The sequence below is a fragment of the Centropristis striata genome, chromosome 20 (genome assembly GCF_030273125.1).
Source record: "Centropristis striata isolate RG_2023a ecotype Rhode Island chromosome 20, C.striata_1.0, whole genome shotgun sequence".
Taxonomy (NCBI): Eukaryota; Metazoa; Chordata; class Actinopteri; order Perciformes; family Serranidae; genus Centropristis; species Centropristis striata.
In genome coordinates, this window is record NC_081536.1 from 22,243,906 (window position 1) to 22,264,136 (window position 20,231).

The following is a 20,231-nucleotide window of genomic DNA, read 5'->3' on the forward strand; positions in this document are numbered from 1 at the left end:
AAAATTTGGAAAAGCTTGCAGATAAAAAATAAGCAGCACCCAAAATGCTATGACCATACACTCATCTGGGATCTGGGAAAAGTCATTTAGCTGGTATTGTACTTCCACATTGTTTTTACATTTATTTGGCTAGTGGTGTCCAAAACGGCATGGGTGCTGCACTTGAGCCTCATAATGGGAGGTCAAACCCTGGTGAGCAGTGCTAGCGTCAGAACTGCAGCTCCTTTATGTTGCACAGCTTTAACGTCACCTGTGTGTATTGGCCATGATTGTCTGTTCTGGTCATTGTTGGATTTATGAGTCATGGTTGATAATGGTTGGATGTGTTGGTTGCAGTTGCTGGCTATCTCAGTCATGTTCCCAGCACTCCCAGTGTTTGAGTGCTGGTTTGGAACTGCATGAATTTGCTCTGCACATGGACCTGAAACTCTGACCCACCCATGTGTGTTTCCTGGTTTGAGTTCTTGTGGTGTGTATACTGAAGACAGTTACTGAAACATTATTGAAACCAAATTCATCTCTAATTCATCTCATTTTAAATTCTGCAATTTGTCAGTTTTTGACCTCTTAAAGAAACAGTTCACCCAAAACAGTATAAATTGTATGTGGCGCCAACTTCCCTAGGCTCTCTAGGGAAAAAACTTTTCTATCAAATGGTACCAAAGCAAGTAGAGTGTCTGTCTGAAAAATGAAAGCATTACACAAAAGAGCAAGAAAGGTTATGAAACATCAGAAAAACAATCAGAAAATTCATGTGCATTATTATCCATAAATCTTGTAGGAATATGTGGACTCAGGGAAATCCAAACAACTATTTTTCCTCAACTATTGTTAAATGAAGCACCGGAAATGCTTTGTTTGGCCTCCATCAAAGTCTGTTTACACTGATATGCTTTCATATTTTGGGCATGCAGCTTCACTTAATGCCATTTGATATAAATCTTTTTCTGGGACAATACAGAGCCTAGGGAGGTGAGAACTACATGTATTGCATTGTATTTATAATTCATATTATATAGATGTTTAGGTGAACTATTCCTTTAATCTGCCTGTATGAATCAAATCACACACTCGATACAATGAAGGTAACGCACAAAGAAGTGGAGCATTTTGCCAACAGACAGGGAAGAAGACAAACAATTGATTTAAAATAAAAATGTTTTATGAGGAAGAAAATTTTGTAAAAATGTTGGCACGTTTGTGAGACCTCAAAAATACACATGATGGGTTTTTGGTAAGAAACATTAAATATAAACATAATTTATGTTTACCAGAAAACAGGGCACTTCAGTAAAGCCAAAATTACAGCTATACAGTCAGTTTGAGCACAATGCAGCACACGATTTTATTCGTTGTGACTTTTTATTGTTCTTTTGTTTACACTATATGCCAATGATGCCACATTATAATTAAACAGAACAATGGAAGTAGTGGTGGCAAAGAGGAAAAGATGTATTGTGGTAAAAGACCAAGTGTCTTGAGGGAGGGCATAGTGAGGATTTAGACACACTTTGATTGGCCAATAAACTTGCTTTTATCTTGTGACAAGCTCAGCAGACAGTTACAGAGTTGACCACAAGATTTTAACGAATGCAGAGATCCAAGAGATAAGACAGAATTGCTTTTCCAGAAAACAGCATAAACCGCTGGGATGGTTTTGTCCAGATGCACAGGGTCATGCACTGTGACTTCTGACAGATTGTTAAAAATTAGAATTTAGTACTTTTGGAGATTTACCACATTGCTTGAAATATTACCAGATTAGATCAATTTGTCCATCATGAACAGCACTGGATATTCATTAACACCTTGGCTTACTCTGCTTCCAGAGATTTGTTTTGACCCAAGTCCACATACTCAGCTGTAGGAAAAACCTTCCACCCCACCCTGCATTAGCATAGAAGACATATAACTGCACACACACACACACACACACACACACACACACACACACAGACACACACACACAGACACGCTTTCTCCAATAACAACTGACAGTAAAGGACTTCCTTTATCTGTCTGTCTCCTGTTTATTCCCCAAAGGGCTATTCCACTCCACTCCCCGTCCCAGCCCACTCCACAGAGGAATGCAGATGTCGGAAAGACTCCTTACATGCACACACACACCACACTTGTGCACGTACCACACACACACGCACACACACACACACACACACACACACACACACACACACACACACACACACACACACACACACACATTTTTCATGTCCCACACAGACACACAGTTGGTTTCACAGCTGACTCACAGTTTGTTGTTCTGGGTTGTGCTGGAGCGGTATTGTCAGGGAGATGACCGGCCGTGGAAATTTTCCCTAGTGGAAAAAACGCAGCGAGCAGTAAACGCAGCCTCATGCCTTTACAAGGGAGAACCCCAGTTTTCCGTTTTGCTCTGCTTTTTCCGCTCCTACTTTTTTAATTCTAGGTCAGGCCACGCTTTTAAAAAGGTCAACAGGGGCACTTTTTACTGGATGACATGGGTAGTCACACACTGTGCTGGAAGTGAGGCTGCTCTGAGTGTAGTGAACACTTCAGTACACATAACAGTGTGTTTTGTGTGTGGCTGCAGTCTGAGTTAAGCCTCATGACATTAGTACCATGCTCTTACCAGGGAAGTGAATCCATCACAATGACACTCTGTGGCAGGACAAACTGTTTAATTTTAACACAGCAACTACAACAAAAGCTTTCTTCTTCTTCACTTCAATTGACTGTTGTGAACAGACCAGGGTTTCCAACAGAAATGTGTTAGACCTGGTGGGTGTGTGGGGATGACTGCTGAGAATAATTTGGAAAGCGAATTGTCACTAAAATGAGACTAGCTGGTCCACCATAACCGAGCCTTGGCAGAATTTGTCACTAACTCCAAGGCTAACCATTCATTTTAATTAGCAGGTGCAAAGCAAGACACAGGGACTTGGTTTGGGTCTTCAGGAGTTGTAGTGTTTAATCACAGACAAAACAGTTCTATGCTACATTCACAGCTATAATATTACTAACTAGAAAATTTCCTCTGGGGAAATTCTGAAAGGGCCACGGGGGCTACTGCCGGTATGTGTACACTATGATGAGATTCTTCAGAGATTTCAAACTATGCCCTTTAACCTCAATGTGTGTGTGTGTGTGTGTGTGTGTGTGTGTGTGTGTGTGTGTGTGTGTGTGTAGCGAAAATCGCATAAAGTTACCTGTGTGTGTGTTTGGAGCATATGTATGCATGTGTGAGGAGTGTGCGCGCTTACGCGCATGTGTGTGTGTGTGTGTGTGTGTGTGTGTGTGTGTGTGTGTGTGTGTGTGTGTGTATGTATGTATGTATCTGTAACTGTAATCACATCAAAGATCAAAGGCAATCAGATCAAAAGCAATCAACATAATTGACTAAACTGACACCTGTTCCAGCAGAGTGACAGCAGAGGTAGACAGACTGGAATTTCTGGCCTCAAACAGAAAGCATTTTTGGCAAAACCATAATACCTATCATTAATCAGACTTCACTTTGAGCATCCTGAGTTCTTCTTGAACATCTACATATGTTTTTTTTTAAGAAAAATGAAAAAATTGCTTTGTTAGAGGGATCTAAAAAACTGTTACATATCCCTTTTTCCCAAATCTTCCTGCGTTTTTAATATGGGAGCCATTTAGGCTGTTGGTGCATGGTGGTGGCGCATCTGTGCGTCCTACGCCCAAACTATAACTCTGACAGCTTTACCAGAGGATTGTGAGTGAGAAGACAAATTTTCCTACGTTTCTATGTATAAATTATCTCTGTAGAGTGGAATTTGCGGCCTGGAGCGCAGTTTTCAAATTTATTTTTTGACAATTTATCCTCTCCATCTACACTCTGGCGATGATGTCACACACTGTGACACGAACATTCTGTGTAATACACACCCATTATAATCTCAGAATTTCTCCAAAAATGATCATGGTCATTGAACAGGGATTGATAAAAAACTATATGACCTATCGGAACGTGGATTAATACACCGATACACAAGACTTGTGTTTACTGTTTAAAGTTTAAATGGAGTCTCTAGGTGAAATTATGCCGGAGAAGTAGACGTTTAAATTATTGTTTTTATTATAATTGTTCTTTTTCGCTCATTTTTTGTCGGCCATCCCATTCATTTCAATGCAAAATTTTGGGCAGTTTTTCGCGACCTACGTCGCGAAAAATTCATATTCTGTAGAGAAAAGTAGTAGCACACCGATCCCGATCAAACCGCACGTTTTGATATATAATTTGTCCTGCAACTCTTCAAGTTGTACGACTAGTAGCGGGAAAAAATTGCGTCCGGAAGAGGAAGAAGAAAATATCCACAGTATAACAGTAGTGCTCGGGCCCTACAGCTATTGCTGTATGGGACCAGTGCTCGTGCGATTGCCCCGAGGCCCTAATAACTTACTCACCCTCACACACACAAACTCTCTCTCTCTCTCTCTTTTTAATGTTACACACACAACCTTTGGGTTTGACCTTAAAGTTTAGGAGTTTAAAAATACATTTGAACAAATCCATGATGCTCAGCCTCGACAAGCAGTCAACTCAGCCCCAGCGGGCCGCCCGGGCTTGTGGAAACCCTGAGAGACCCTATGATTTAGCTGGAAATTACTCACAGTACAGCATTTAGCGTTTTATTTTAAATTAAATTACTGATATACGGACACTGATTAAGAAGTCTGAAACCAGGCTAACTTTGGTATAGCATACACTAGGATGTTAGTAACATTGCTTTACTTTTGGCTTTGAGATCTGTTTGCTCTGCATGTTCTGCATGCAGAAATTACACTTGGTTTATTAGATAAAGGACAATTGTGGTAAATTGTTTTCATGACTGTGCTAACTAAACTGCTCAGCTGTAGCGTACTCCACCCATCTGGTTTTCCAAGCAGGCCGAAACAAGTGCATGGATTTATTTAATTGAGGCTCCTGTGTGACCAACAACAGGCTCTCACATGCAAATGCTAACGGAGAATCCCATCAACACTTCGCACAGTGTTGCGTCTGGTCTCCTCGCTTACCCCCGTTCAACATGATCATGTTTGAAGCCCAGCGATGCTAATGGCCTAATCCTGAGGAATGCTGCAGTGTCTCTGGGGACGGTCTGTTTACAGGCGTACTGGACACTCGTGTGGCTTTTTAAACAACTGTGACGTCACTGGATACATTGCAGTCCCCCCGAATCCATCTCTGTCTCTCTATATAGGTGTGTGATTCTGTATAACCACAGTATAGTTGTACACATGCATGTTTACGCAAGTGCTTTTTTAATGTGTGTGTGGGTTGAATCTTCACATATGCCATGAACCTAAAGTGCAGTGTCCCATGTTTTGCAGCACCACAGCTGTGTTGCAATAGCAGAATATTGGTCATTTCTAAGATGGTACATATTAACACATGGAAATGGAGCTCCTTAAAAGAAGCACTCCTTCCCTTCCACACCACAACATTTTGTCATCTTTTTGTTATGTAATATCAGCCTTATAAAATCTCTATGGCTTTGTGTGAATTATTTAAAAAACATTTTTTACACAGTTGGCAGCATCTAATAACCTTTTGTAATGTTAACACATGTAAACAGAGACACACAGAGTGACTCAGCCACAGGCAGTAATTACTCCCGAAACCTGTCTTTATGTTTTTATAGGTTTACTGTATAAGTAGTAGCTTGTTGCTCCACACCGAGCTTCAGTTTACTAGTGTTTGGAGGGAACACACTCACACACACATGCTTGTTGCTAATTGTGGATATTGAATACAGTATGTGTCTGCACAAACACTAACTTTTTCCTAACTCTGGTTCTTCCTGCCTCACACACACTTACACACATAAACTTGTTGCAAAACTTTGGCCATTGTTTTGAGAATATTTGGATGCATGTATGTACACTCACACTTTACTGCTACCCATGGGAACCTTGGTTTGAACTGCCAGCAACACTTTGAGCTTTCTCCAGCAGACTGCCCTGCCCTCTCTCCGGATACGGGCTAAACTTCACCATGGTTACGCTTTTGCCATGGTTACTCTTCCCAAACGTTGCTGTGGCTCTGTTCCCTCACCATGGTTACTCATAAACCCTCCCAGCGTCTCCTGATCCCAGTAGATCTGCTCTCTCTGAGAAACATTTAGCTGTAGGCTGGGCGTCCTTACAACCTGTCTGTGCTGTCTCTACTGGACTTGGTACAATGGGTGGTTTCATTTCAAGAGTCTGATTGGTCAACGTCACGTTCCAGCTGTGCCGATTTACTCAAGTACTTGTTTTGAGGTACTTTACTCAAGTATTTCCATTTTATGTAACTTCATTCTTCTACTCCACTACATTTTGAGGCAAATATTGTGCTTTTTATGCCAGCTTTAGTTATTTTTCAGGCCAAGATTTTACATAAAAAATGATCAGTTCAAAGTGATTAGACTTTTTTTTAAATTAAACCTCTTAACAGTATTAAGTAACTAAAAACAACCCTACCATAAGAAAATGTAAATGTTGCTTACATAAATGCATCAATAATAATAATAATAATAATAATAATAATACAATAAAATTTTGATATATATAACAATCTGAGAGGAGCCATTGTGCATAATGAGTACTTTTACTGTTGATATTTAAATACATTTAGAAGCTGATACTTTTGTACTTTTACTTAAGTAAATTTTGAATGCAGGACTTGTAGTTGACTAATTTCTCTCTCTCTCTGGTATTAGTACTTTTAACTTAGTAAGGGATCTGAATACTTTCCACCACTGCTGTAGAGCCTGGCTAGTTCTGCCATAGTCACAGTGTTTTCTCTTGTGATTTTCTCACAACTGCTTTTTTGACATTGTTTCTGTGTTGTCCAGTATTTGTAAAGTTACCACGCTATTTCTGCTTTGGTGGGAACCTTCTGAAAAGTTCTAATAAAAGAGCAAAGAAATTATGTTCTGTTTAAATCTTTTTTACTTGACTTTTTCAAAGAACGAGACCCCCAAATAAAATGATAACAGAATTACCGGTCTCAAAAAATTCTGAGTTAATTACAACAAACATTAGCTGAGAACTGTAAGCAAATTTAATCTAGTGTATTTCTTGTATTATATCTCTACATTTATTGCCCTTGAGTATATTTGCAGTATACGAGTGAAGCCAGAGGAGTCCGTAACTTCTGTGGCTTCTGGATGTCAAAACAATGTTAAAGTAGCGAGCAGTGTTTATGCATGTGGTGATGTTTATAAAGCTGTGGTCCTGTTAGCGGGAATATCTCTTCACACTGGTAATGGTGTATCCAAAACATGTGTGTGTGCAATAAGGAATTAAGCCTTGTGTAACCTGGTTGTGTTCGCTGTTTGACAGTGACTGATGTTTTTCATATTCACATGTATACATTAATTTATGTATAAACATTTATACCTAGAGACCTGAAGTATAGCTACATTGTTTACAGTGTCCCTAATAGAGCTGTGGAAAAGAGAAAAGGTGTACTTGTTGCATGTCTATATATTAGTGACAACACAGGTGATTATTTTATTTTGGCTCAAACCTCTGCCGTCAGTGGTGAAACAGGATAACGAAAGTCAACTTCTTGGAAAAATTATGGCAAAAATCAGGAAACTGGCATGTTTTTAATCCACGAGCTCCAGTATTAACTTGTTTTGAGTACTAAAGCAATAAGGTGCTGTATGGAGTTAATTGTGAATATGTCCTGGACTAGAATCTGTTTCTCTGACGGTATTTTTATTTTATTTATGTATTTATTTGAAGACTCCTCTATGTGTACGCACATGATGCTCTAATTTATGATATTTATGTATGTTTGTTGAACTGTTAAGAGTTTTTCTTTTTTTTAGCCTTTTTCCTGAAAAAGCAGATGTGTATAATCAAATGTACATTAATATGAACAAACTTCTCATTGGCTAATGTAGCAAATAAAGACAGCTTTTTTTATTTTGTTTTATCTATCCGCTAATTTTGCTTTTGTTTATCACTTAGTTTGCCCTTGGCTACCTTATTTAAGACGTAGTTCTTCTCTACCCACCTGGGCACCTGTGCTGCATCTTGGGCTTAGCAACACCAAGATAATTGTGTTGGTTTAAAGAAATACAAACAACCAGAAGCGATTTTTCCCGTATCCCAGAACAATAAAAGGTGCAGCCAGATCTATCTCCAGCGCCGACATTGCTTTCTGAGATAGGTCTGGCTATGCAACGACTATTAATCGCTTCAAAGTGTATTGTAGTTTTTGTTTTATTGTTGTCAACCCTACTTTTTTTGGGAAGAATTAACTTCTTTCCGGCTGTAATGCAGCAGCTGCAGACCAGTCAGAAACATGCAAACACACTGCTGATGTACTGAGGGATAGCTGGAGATGACGCATGTTTTCTGAATGTTTTCTTACTTTAGGATATTAAGCAACACACACACACACACACACGCTCACATTCACAGAGACAGAACGGCCCAGTCACGGTGCTGTTGGGAGTCACAGAGACTCCATTCTGTTGGAGGGGAACGCCTCTGTTTATTCTCCTTTCCTCCGCCACATATCAGGCTAAATGAGTCTCTTTGTGTGTTTATTTTCTCAGCCTTTCTGGAGTTATGTTTGGAGGGCTTTGTTGTTTATGGGGACATGATGTGCCTTTGTTAAAAGAAAAGGCATGCATGAAAAGTATAGGCTGCAATTTGTGTGTGTGTGCACGCATATGTTCTTAGGGGCATAAAGGGAATGTACTGAAATGCCTCAAGTATTTTCCACAATGATTGTCTTTTCCAGTGTATTACAGACAATAATGTCCTATTGTTTTGTTTGTTTTTGTTTGTGTGTGTGTGTGTGTGTGTGTGTGTGTGTGTGTGTGTGTGTGTGTGTGTGTGTGTGCTGTATGCTGTATGCTGTATGTGTTGTATGTGCAGGTACAATGGCTCTCTGCCCAATGGGGATCGAGGCCGACGCAAGAGCCGCTTTGCACTTTGTAAGAGACCGAAGGCAAACGGGGTAAAACCCAGCACAGTTCACATCGCCTGCTCTCCACAGGCAGCCAAGGTGAACACACACGCACACACACACAAACACACAATACAGCGCCATGTAGTCATTCCATGAATCGCAAAACTGCACTTATTGAAACCCTACGCATCAGCAGTTTCAGTTCTTTTCCTCTTGATCTGAAAGTTTTTGTGGTAAATGTCAGTGAGCTTCTTGGCTATGGTCTTCATATAAAAACCATGTTGATAAAAAAAATACATATCCATAAGTTAAAAATGAAATTTCTACTTCTCCTAAAAATTGCCGTCTTTGTAAGTCTGTGATTTTATTTGTCTGATAATATCAAATGAAACACACCCAGCTCAGTGAATTTGGCCTGCACGTCTGCACCAAAGGCTTTATTTAAATGCTGTTTGCTCTGTGATAATAAAGTACCACACACACACACACACTCTCACACTCAACAAAACAGGAAAAAGAAAGCAAAGCTCCCCCCTGAGTTAGCAAAAAAAGCGGGAACACAAGCACAGGTACAAGGCTCTGTCGGAGTTTAAAAGGTATTTAAACGTTGGTTTTTACACAGCGTTTAACTGGAACACGCTGAAGGTTTATAAGGGAAACTGATGTGAGCGCTCCAATGGAAGGTAACTGAGCGTTTTCTAGCAAAAGGCTGGAAAGCACATGTCCGTGTGTTTCCATCGTTAGTTAGAAGGCCGCCCAGAAATCTGGTTAATGAACAGAAGGTTGGAGACACACATTTGTACTCTCACACACACACATGCACATGCACATGCACACAGAGGCAATTGTTTTAGCTGCAGTAATTTAAAGAGTCTTCTAGAGGCTGTTGGGTGGTCCCGACTGACTGAAAAGAAGTCGAGGCTGTGTTTAGTCCAGCAACTGACTACATAACTGAACTCTTCACCCACCCCACCCTTCCTATTTGTATCTATTGTTCTCTGTAAGGATCAGTGAGCAGGCGATTTTGCTATAAAGCACCTCCAGGTTCAATCCTCAGACACATTTTAACTGCAGGCTTGATGTGAGAGCATCTAAAGGTCTTTGCTTTTGTCTCTTTATCTCTTCTTTATTCATCTTTTCTTCCCTCTGTCCCCTCAGGCCATAAGCAACAAAGACCAGCACAGCATCTCTTACACTCTGTCTCGAGCCCAGACGGTGGTGGTGGAGTACACCCATGACAGCAATACAGACATGTTCCAGGTAACAAGCCTCGGATTTTACAACCAGTTACAGTTTTGAAAAACAATGTCTTGTGTTGTGAGAAGCATAAAAACTTAAACTTAAAGTCTTCATCTTGTAGGAGTAGCAGCAGTAGCTGTGTCAGAATTTATACTCCTTCACTGAGTCATAACTAGGTAAAATCTGAACACACATACATGGTGCATGTATTTTTAGATTTAGCATGATTTGTACTTCCTTATCCCCAGTGCCCATCGCAAATAAATGTGGAATCCACTTATGAATTATAAGAAAAAGACAATTAAAGCCCCAGAACTAGCCTGAGAATCATCTTTTAAAGGGGACATATCAGGAAAAACTCACTTTTAAGTGCTTGTGTTCATACATTTAGCTGTCAAGAGTGCCTACCAACCCACAAACTGTGAGAAAAAGACAACCCAGTCAGTTTCTTGAGGGCTTCCTGGTTCAGAAAACACAGAATTCAACAAGCCATCCAGATTGGCTTGTTTTCGTTAGTATCAAAGTTTTTCAGTGATTGTTATCTGAACGTTCATGGGTACACTGCATGCAGGAATTAACAGGAACAAAAGCTAGTTTGGCGCACTTTTAATTTTGACAAAAAGTTAATAAATATAGTTCAAGACTCCGTGACAACATTATACATCTCATTAACATTCTCAAAAGCCTCCACATTGAGGGAACTGCGGTTCTAAAACTTAGAAGGTTGTGTTCTATAGAAAATATTCTGTAATAATTTTTTATGGCTTCTGTCTCTATCTTTTCATTCTCTTCTCCAGCGAGCTTGCCCAGAGGGAATAGATTACTGTGCTATCTCACGTGATCTTGATATCTTGTCTGAAACTTGTGCGAACACATCTCTATCTATCTTCCACAGATCGGTAGATCAACAGAGAGTCCTATAGACTTTGTAGTGACGGACACGGTGGCGGGCAGCCAGAGTAACGCAGACACACAGTCAGTCCAAAGCACCATCTCCCGCTTCGCCTGTCGCATCATGTGCCAGCGCACGCCGCCTTACACTGCACGGATCTACGCCGCGGGCTTCGACTCCTCCAAGAACATCTTCTTAGGGGTAAGTAGTTCTTTCATCTGTTGCTTCAGATGCGTGTGGGCGAGTGTGAGAGGGTAAAAGACAGAAAGATGAAGGGAGAAGGAACCTTGTTACAGGAAATTAAGAGAGTCATTCAGCCTGTGTTCTGGTAATATTAAAAATAAACTCCTGTGCAAAACCTTTAACCTGTTTTCTTTTCTCAATCATGTTTTTTAAATGTTGTTTATTTCACGCTGCAGCATGTCATGCAGACATTTAAGACCAACTGACACAACCTCTGAACGATAAATGACTGGGGACAAGATGTTACAGATGTTTCATTAGGACTGCATCATTTTTAAATTGTCCCGTCCTGATCAGACCTTCCCGCGTGTTTGTTTTCCTTTAGGAGAAGGCTGCTAAGTGGAAGACGTCTGATGGTCAAATGGATGGCCTCACCACCAACGGCGTGTTGGTGATGCACCCTCGAAACGGCTTCACCCAGGACTCCAAACCAGGCGTCTGGAGGGAGATTTCGGTCTGCGGAAACGTCTTCACCCTGCGGGAGACCCGCTCGGCACAGCAGCGAGGAAAGATGGTGAGAAAAGATGCAAAAACATGTAGCTACCACATTCATCAAACATGGGTTTATCTAAAGGTGAGAACAGTTCAGCTTTTTTAGGAGACCACATGATGATTATGACCTCTCTAATTAAAACAAAAAAGAGGCAGGATAGGAGCTGACAGCCTGCAAAACCTGCAAAAGTTGAACTTGTGAGCAAACAGCTGCTCATTTACACACAGCAGTAATGAAACTGTGTTATCATTCATTTTGAGTCGTGGCTCTAAGTTAAATGTCATCTCTGTGTTTGGTCTCCACCAACTCCTGAGGGAAATATCTGGTACTTGAGCTGCTAAATGTCCCACTGTGTTCACCAGCTAGTCTCTGATTGTCTCTGTCTGTTGTTTGGTGCTGAGCAGGTTGTGTACAGGAGGTTTTTAGAGCTGTTTTTGCTGCCTGTTGTCACTGTGATCGTTGTCATGAGAGCAGTGAGAGTAAAAACAGCTTTGCAGTGAATATAAGTTATTATAAATGTGTGTGTAGAGCTGAGGGGGGCTGCAGATACAAGTGATTATTCACTTTAGGTTCATCACAGTGAGCAGCCCCTTCACATATCGCATTGTTATAAATATTAATTATAGACACTTTGAAATGAACAAAACAAATCCTGTCCCCATGAAAAAAGTGGTCAAAAAGTGACTGCTTTTCTGCACAAAAAAGAGCTTATTTCTTTGTCTGATTTTCTTTTCTTCATCTCTGGTGTTTGTTTCCTTCTGTTCTTTCTTTGTTATTCCTGTTTTATTTCCTTTATTTTCTCTTTTTCTTTATTAGTTTGTTTGTTTCTGTCCCTTTCTTTCTTTCGTTCTTTCGTTCTTTCTTTCTTTCGTTCTTTCTTTCTTTCGTTCTTTCTTCTTTTTCTTTCTTTTTTCTTTTTCTGTTTCTTTCTGTCTTTTATTCCCTCACTCCAACATTCTGGTACCGTCTCTGTGCCTCAGGCAGCAGGAGGTCAGTCAGAGCTTAACACCAGCCAGGCGGTTATCGGGATGCCGTCCCCATGGCAGCAGGTCCGGCTGTCAGAGCTGAGTGTAACAGGACCTTGTAAGGGGATCCTCCTGCTGACGTCAGAGCCTCTCAGCCAATCATAACACTTGCTCTCTCTCATCAGCACGGCCACCTGTGGCATGTGTCTGATTGGATTTAGTTTGTTGGTGGTTGATGAGGGCTTTTCTGTCCTCTCATTCTCGCCAACCGCAACATACACATCATCATCCAGCAGCACCCAGTCAGCAGTTCTCACATTAATCCGTCTCTTTATCTGGTGTCCCACCTGTTTTTAGGTCTCTCCAGCGCAGCACAAATTAACAGCTCTCTTATCTCCACCTACCCTTTACCATTCAGAGAGTTAACTGCGTGTGCATTATCCACCACTGTAGGAACCACTCATTATTTCACACCTGATTGACAATTTAGATAGTCTGCTCCAGGAAAGCACCTATTTTCATTACGTACGGTGACAGAACATGATGGGGTTTAATTGTCATGCTGAATGCACACAGAGGAGGCCACTCAGTGGAGTCTTGTGTCCTTCTGAATGATGGTGATGCTGTTAAAGAAATGCATTTTGAAGGATCATGTTAGTTTATTGTTAATGCTATTATACAGATGTTAAAATACAAACTAGAATCAAATCTTTTTAGTCCTAGTTCTTAAGAAGTTTACACAAATCCAAAACAGCATTTTTTTCCCCGTTGTAAATCAGATGTCCTGTGTTCTCCTTTGATAAACAATCAGAGACCAAAAAATTATATAAAAATCTTTTATATTATCTTGGTTTCAAGTATGACAGTTTTACATCCATCGTGCTGTTCTGGTATCAGTCTATTTTGGTGGACAACTTGTTTTCCATAGAACTGATCAAATCACTTAATTTTTTATTTGCTTGAAGCAGTAACGTGTTTTATGACAGAGAGGGCAGACAGTCTCACTGAGCCAGACAGCAGCCTGCAAAACAGCACAAGATCCACAAGTCTGAACCTGATGTTTCCTGCGTATGTCTTGTCTTTTTTTTTTTTTTTACACTTGTTTATTCAGGGAATGTTCACTGAGAGGAAGCCTCTCTTTTATCAGAAACCACTTGAACAAATTGACACAGTCACACCTGGAGGTTGCTAAGCATAACCTACTGAGCAGCTCCACTGGAGCAATAGGAGTGAAAGTTAGCCTGGGTATACCCATGCTGCCTAGCACGCTCAATTTCATTTAGAACTACAAGGCAGCATGGTGTCCATGGCCGATTCTTAGCCCTGCTTTTGGTATCCAATCACAGAACGGGGAGGGACGGCAAGACGTTGACGCGTACTATTCGACAGACGGAAGCTTGTAGTTTGCTAACCGATCCAACATGGCTGCAGCAGACACCAAGCTCTCTTTCGTTCTAGCTGTAGACAGTGTTCTAGATAGTTTAGAACGAAAGTTTATTTTAAAGGAAGAACAACGTTTGGCTTTACACTTCTTTATCACCACCAAAAAGGATGTTTTAGCCTTGCTTCCACCAGGATTTGGCAAAAGCCTAATCAACCAACTAGCCACGTTAGTGGCTAAGCTAATGGGGTTTAGCGAGACCCCAGTCGTTGTCGTCTCTACATACGTCATCTGGTATAATTGATACAATTGGCTAAGAGCTACGTACAGACGCTTATGATAGACATTTGTATCGCCCAATAAACGGCTCTGGATGATCGTAAACCATGCCTACTCGATAATAGGTGGTCTCCAGACTATATGTCATTTGTGATATAGTCTGGCGTTAGCCAGGCTAAGTGAAAGGAGGGACAGACACTACTCCTTCACTTTCCCCAACCAGATTTAAACCATCTTCCTTCTGGACACAGGCTTGCTTCTCTAATCTACAGGCTACCAAAGAACTTTTACTGGTATATTGCATTGTGCAAGTGCATTGATAATTTCAGTTTGCGGACTATTTAGATGCAGGACAATAAAGGTGCTGTGCAAGACATACAGAACTTTAATACAGCAGTAAGCAACTATTTACTATATAAAGATATTGTGAAGTGATGGCATCCTGACCAGAGAATGAAGTCATGCTCTCTGTCCATGTGTGTTTTAAACTGAGCTTCTCTGTTTTTTGATGACAATAAACAAATTCTTGTGGTAGCTGGTCCCTTATTCTGTCCCCACTGTAGCCATTTTTACTAGTGATCTTGTTGGTGCTAGTTCTGTTAGCTGCTAGCTGCAGACTCAGTGATTGCCGCTGTATTGCACACAACATTTAGGCTAAAGTGCTAGTTTTTACTAGCTTGAAGTACATAGTGTTGCATGCAATATGCAATAAGGACATACTACTTTCTCATAACATTGCACCTTGACCTTTTTTCTCATCTTGCTCATTGCCATCTGTCATTTTGGTTTCTGTCAATGAGCTGTCATCACCCTTAGCTTTCTGTGCTCTCTAGACTGCTCAGTTGATGTGACATATCTTTTGCTGCAGAGGATTGTAGGTCAGAATAGCCAGAAAACGATGTTGGCTTGCATACAGCAAAATGCAACCAGATGCAGTGGGACATCCTGGTATTTTTGGCAGACTGCATTAGCCGTTACCACTTATTGGGACATACCAAATATTTTTCTATCACGCTAAATAGTATGGATATTGAACTGCTCCCTTTGTCCCTTGTTGTCAGCTCCTGTCAATCAGACACGGACACGACATGTCTCTCCAGCTGGCTGAGAGGAAAAGGATAATTTCCCCAAAGACCTTTTTTCCTACTTTATATAATAAAACTATATACTCAACAAACACGTTGACATTGACGTTGCAAAATGGATGACCAAATGTGATTTCATTTTGACCTTAACAAAACACAGTAATTATAGACAAACCTCTTTCGTCTTTGTAATCTAGTGTAATGCACCCCCTCCCCTCACAGCTCTCTAAATGGGATAACTGCCCTGCGTTAGTGAAGGTTAACAGCTGAAGGACTTTCTGATTGAATGCCGGGAAAAAAAGTCGTCTCAGCAAGTTTGCCAAAAAGCGATCTGGGTATGTGTGTGTGTGTTAATAGATGTGCTGTTGAATTAATTTTTTTTTTTTTTTTTTTTAATCCTTTGTTTGTAATCTCTCTAAACGTCATGAATCATCACATTATCACACCTGCTGAGAGAAAATTATATAGCCCAAAAAATATATATCATTTTATTTATTTATTTTATTTGTTTGTTTGTTTGTTTTTTCTAAAAGGGTAAACACCAGGCGATATTTTCTAAGTTACTTTGAGGTAAAGATGAACCCTGTGCAGCAGATTTGTTTCAGTTTCTGGACAGACTCACTCAACCTTGCCAACAGGGCAGCTGCCTGCCCTTCTGCAGTTAGACACAAGGTTGAAGCCAGCTTAATTAGGAATATCTTACAGTGCAGTCCACACACACACACACACACACACACACACATACACACACAGACACACACTGTGAGCCTGCCGTGAGGGCTGTTGTGAACTATAATAAATGAGTACAGTGTCTGAGCTCCTGCTGCGTTTAATAAAAGCTTTTGTGCTGATAAATGATTCGCTTCTGTGTAATTAAATTGTAATTGTGTGTCGAGGATGAGAGTGTGTGTGGATGTTTCCGTGGATTGAATCGACCCTGTGTGCTCGGATCATTAAACTTTAGTGTGGTTATTTATTGATCAGACAGTTTTTCATGTTGTCAACTTTTCATTGACGTGGTGGGGGGTTATTGATTAGAGACGCTGCCATGTGATGCAAGAAGTTTCTGGTTAGAAATCAACAGAACATCTGAGCACAGGGGGTGAAAAAACAACAACAACTGTCTCCCTTAACTGAGACACTGAACTCTTACCCGTTCCAGTCGAGCAGCTTGTTGGCAAACAGTCGAAAGAATGTGGTTTTACTGGGCAGATGTGAATGTGTATCTGCATCAGTGTGAGACATAAAGAGCACACATGTGCTCGGTGAACCTTCCTGGGACACATGAAGGTTAAACACTGTCACCAGGAGGGATGCATCAACCAGCAGCAGTGTGGTGCTGCCGCCACAGAAATGTTTTTGCCTCGAGCAACACGGTGACCTCAGCACCAGCGATAGTACGAGTGATCTCAACAAAAATCCCAGAAGCTGCTCCTCCCCTCATCTGTGTATCACTTTTTTTTGTCTTTTATCCTCTCATTTGTGTCTCTTTCTGGTTAAAAGTGTGGAATTTCCCTGCAGTGTCTGATGTGACCCACCCAAACCGACCACTTTATCAAGACTATTAATTTTCTAGCAGCTTTCTGTCCTGTCTCTCCGCCCCCGTCGTTGTTCTTTCAATTTCCTCATGTCATCTTGCCTCCAGCTGTCAGCCCCCTGCCTCCTCCCTGAATCACACAGCTGTCTGAGGTCCTGAATTACACCGCCACCTACTGTGCTCAGATGAGTACTGCAGACCTCAGGCACCAGTAATCCATCCATCCTGAGCCCTGAGCAGTTTCAGGGTGGTTCTTGCTTCCGTCAGTTTTACTCACTGTGGCCTTAATTTCACTTCAATAAAAACATCCTGAAACTCTATCGACACACCACAGTCATGGCAAGAAGTATGGGAAACTCAAAAGTCTGTCTGTCTGTCTGTCCATCCATGTCACTTCGACCTCGTAAATGCTTCACTTACAGCATTTCTGTACATTTATTTACTGTTTAAACTGTCTTTTATGACACCTTACAAGGACAGGTTTTTTTTTTACCTAAACCTAGATCAGTGGTTCTGTAGCCTAATTTCAATTAAACTTCAGCCTTTTTTTTCCAACCGTAACCTCTACATGTATGTATAATCACTCGTGCATCATTTGGAATCCACTGGTAATGATAATCGTCTCAATTGTGAAATCACAGAAATTATCGCTTTTTGCAAGTTTCAGCAGTTAAAAAATCCACATAAGATATGTGGCTGCTTCATATATTTTCCTAAATTCTTTGCCATTCAAATTGCTGATTAAATATGGAAAAGTCTTAAAAACTATCTGGAGGTGGACTCAAATGCTTTGTTTTTGTATTTTTGCACCACTGCAGCTAATTTCTAAAACGTTTCTCTGTTCCAGGTGGAGACGGAGAGTCAGGAGCTGGTTGACGGCTCCCTCATCGATCTCTGTGGTGCAACCTTGCTGTGGCGCACGGCTGAAGGCCTTTCTCGCACTCCCACCCTTAAACACCTGGAGGCGCTGCGGCAGGAGATCAACGCTGCCCGTCCGCAGTGTCCTGTGGGCTTCAACACACTGGCCTTCCCCTCCATGCGTCGCAAGGACACGCCGGACGAGAAGCAGCCCTGGGTCTACCTCCAGTGTGGCCACGTGCACGGCTACCACAACTGGGGCAACCACCGCGAGGAGAGGGAGGGTCGGGAGGGCCGGCAGAGGGAGTGTCCCATGTGCCGAGCCAAAGGGCCGTACGTGCCGCTGTGGTTGGGCTGCGAGGCCGGCTTTTACGTAGACGCCGCCCCGCCCACTCACGCCTTTAACCCCTGCGGCCATGTTTGTTCAGACAAGACGGCGGCCTTCTGGAGTCAGATCCCGCTGCCGCATGGCACGCACACCTTCCACGCCGCCTGCCCCTTCTGTGCCCAACAGCTGACTGGTGAGCACGGCTTCGTCAGACTCATCTTCCAGGGACCCCTTGACTAGCAGGGGTGACTTCCCAGCATCCTTTGGGTGACGCGGCGCGGGGAGTTTTTTTGTTAAGACGCTGACCCTGCAGTGGAAACAGAGCGCTACACAGATTTTTTTCTTTCCTCTGCAGTTAAGATAAAAAAAAACTTTTTCTGGACTTTTTGTCTCTTTCTCATTTTTAAGTGACCTTTGTATTGCTTTTTCATGAATGACGACAAAGATTTCTATATTTTCATGTGAAACCAGAGACACAAAAACCAAACAGAGAACACTGCTGGGTAAACCTTTTTGTTTGTTTCTCGGAAAGAACTTTCAACAACAGTATTTTTCTAAATTACTAACACACCGTAGTGCAAACGTACGGTTTTTATTCATGTTTATTGTTGCAATATACATCTGTGTACATCTCTTAGAGCTAATTTAAACAAAGATGTTTATTTATGGCCCGGGAACCATCGCTTCATCCTTTATCTGTCAGATATGCCGAACTTCAAATACTATTTAGCATTTTAATTTGAAAAAAACAAACAGTATATTGTTATTCAGATATTCTAGGTGTGTTCTGAGGGTTTCGTTCTGTGTCTTTCCCCCATGTTCGCCCCTCAGATCTGTTTGTCGTATTTATACACCTCGTCCTCTGTCGTGCTCTCACTTTGTGTGTTGACCCCTCAGTTATACTTCTCGCCTTGTCACGTTCAAAGCAATAGATTTGGAACGGAAACCTCCTGAAGCATTATGGGAAACTGAGTCTGCTGGTTTGTCTGTGTAAAATACTCAGCCAGCCTGAATGGACTGCTCCCTCCCTTTAAAGTCAGAGTGAAAACGTTTTCTCGTCGGTGAGTGAATCTTTTTGGAATCGCAGGTTAGCCATGATACCGCAGCTATGTAGCACACACACGCGCACACACACACACACACACACACACTAACCAGACCTGGTCAAATACTTTTTACTATACTAAAAAAAAAAACGAAAAAGTACTGCTTATTCCTTTATCCAGCTTGTCTGCTGTGATGTTTGGGGCTCACCTGCACACTTTCAGCAAGAATGGTAACCGTTATTTATTTCTAGATACAGTATTATGATCATTATTACTCTGAGCTAAGAAATAAAGGTATTTACCAACTTTTTGCATATTTTAACAGCATCCTGACTGTTTAAATTAGACATTTAAATAAAATCGAAAACTGTCCTTCCAGCCAGTATTGTAAGAATAATAATGATGGGTTTATTTAGAAAAACTCTTGATTTAAGCAGCATTTCAGGCATGATTTACGAGAATTAGGACTAGGTGTCATTTTAATGTGCTTCCCTCTCTCACCTAAATTTAATTGATTATTAAAATAACAGTGCAGGAAGTCCCATCCATCTGAACACATTTCAGAAAAACTGTAGCTGTTTGACTCAGGTTTGATTCACAAACACATGCATGGCTTCACGCTGCATTATTCTCTTTAAGGATGTGTACAAAGTGTGTACTCAATAGGGCTTTGTATTAGTTTGTGCTTTTCAAAGTGTGTTGAAGTGGAGCTTTTTAAGAGCTTTACAACACAAGTACAAAATATCAGGACTGCCTGTTCTTTTATTTATATTAAATGAGAACTGTTATGTTTATATTTATAAGCTGCAGTTAACAAGCTGTGGGGGCTTTTAATGGGGACAGAGGTTGCAAAACATCACCAAAGTGTTAGCCGGGATTATTTTTAACTTTTTTAAGTTACTTTTTTCCCCCCATTTGTGAAAACAGAAAAAAATAATCACTTTTCT

The 20,231-nt window shown here is 41.1% G+C and overlaps 1 protein-coding gene across 3 annotated transcripts in view; it reads left to right on the forward strand.

The window, feature by feature from the left end:
- Positions 1-19,375, forward strand: part of peli1b (pellino E3 ubiquitin protein ligase 1b) — a 40,734-nt gene extending 21,359 nt beyond the window's left edge. For all 3 annotated transcript variants that reach the window (XM_059359383.1, XM_059359381.1, XM_059359382.1), the window contains 5 exons: positions 8,905-9,034; positions 10,097-10,198; positions 11,073-11,270; positions 11,638-11,826; positions 17,900-19,375. In XM_059359383.1, the coding sequence (XP_059215366.1) occupies positions 8,905-9,034; positions 10,097-10,198; positions 11,073-11,270; positions 11,638-11,826; positions 17,900-18,478 (1,198 nt within the window). In that variant the 3' untranslated portion in view covers positions 18,479-19,375. The remainder of the gene's footprint in view (positions 1-8,904; positions 9,035-10,096; positions 10,199-11,072; positions 11,271-11,637; positions 11,827-17,899) is intronic.
- Positions 19,376-20,231: the final 856 nt, after the last annotated feature.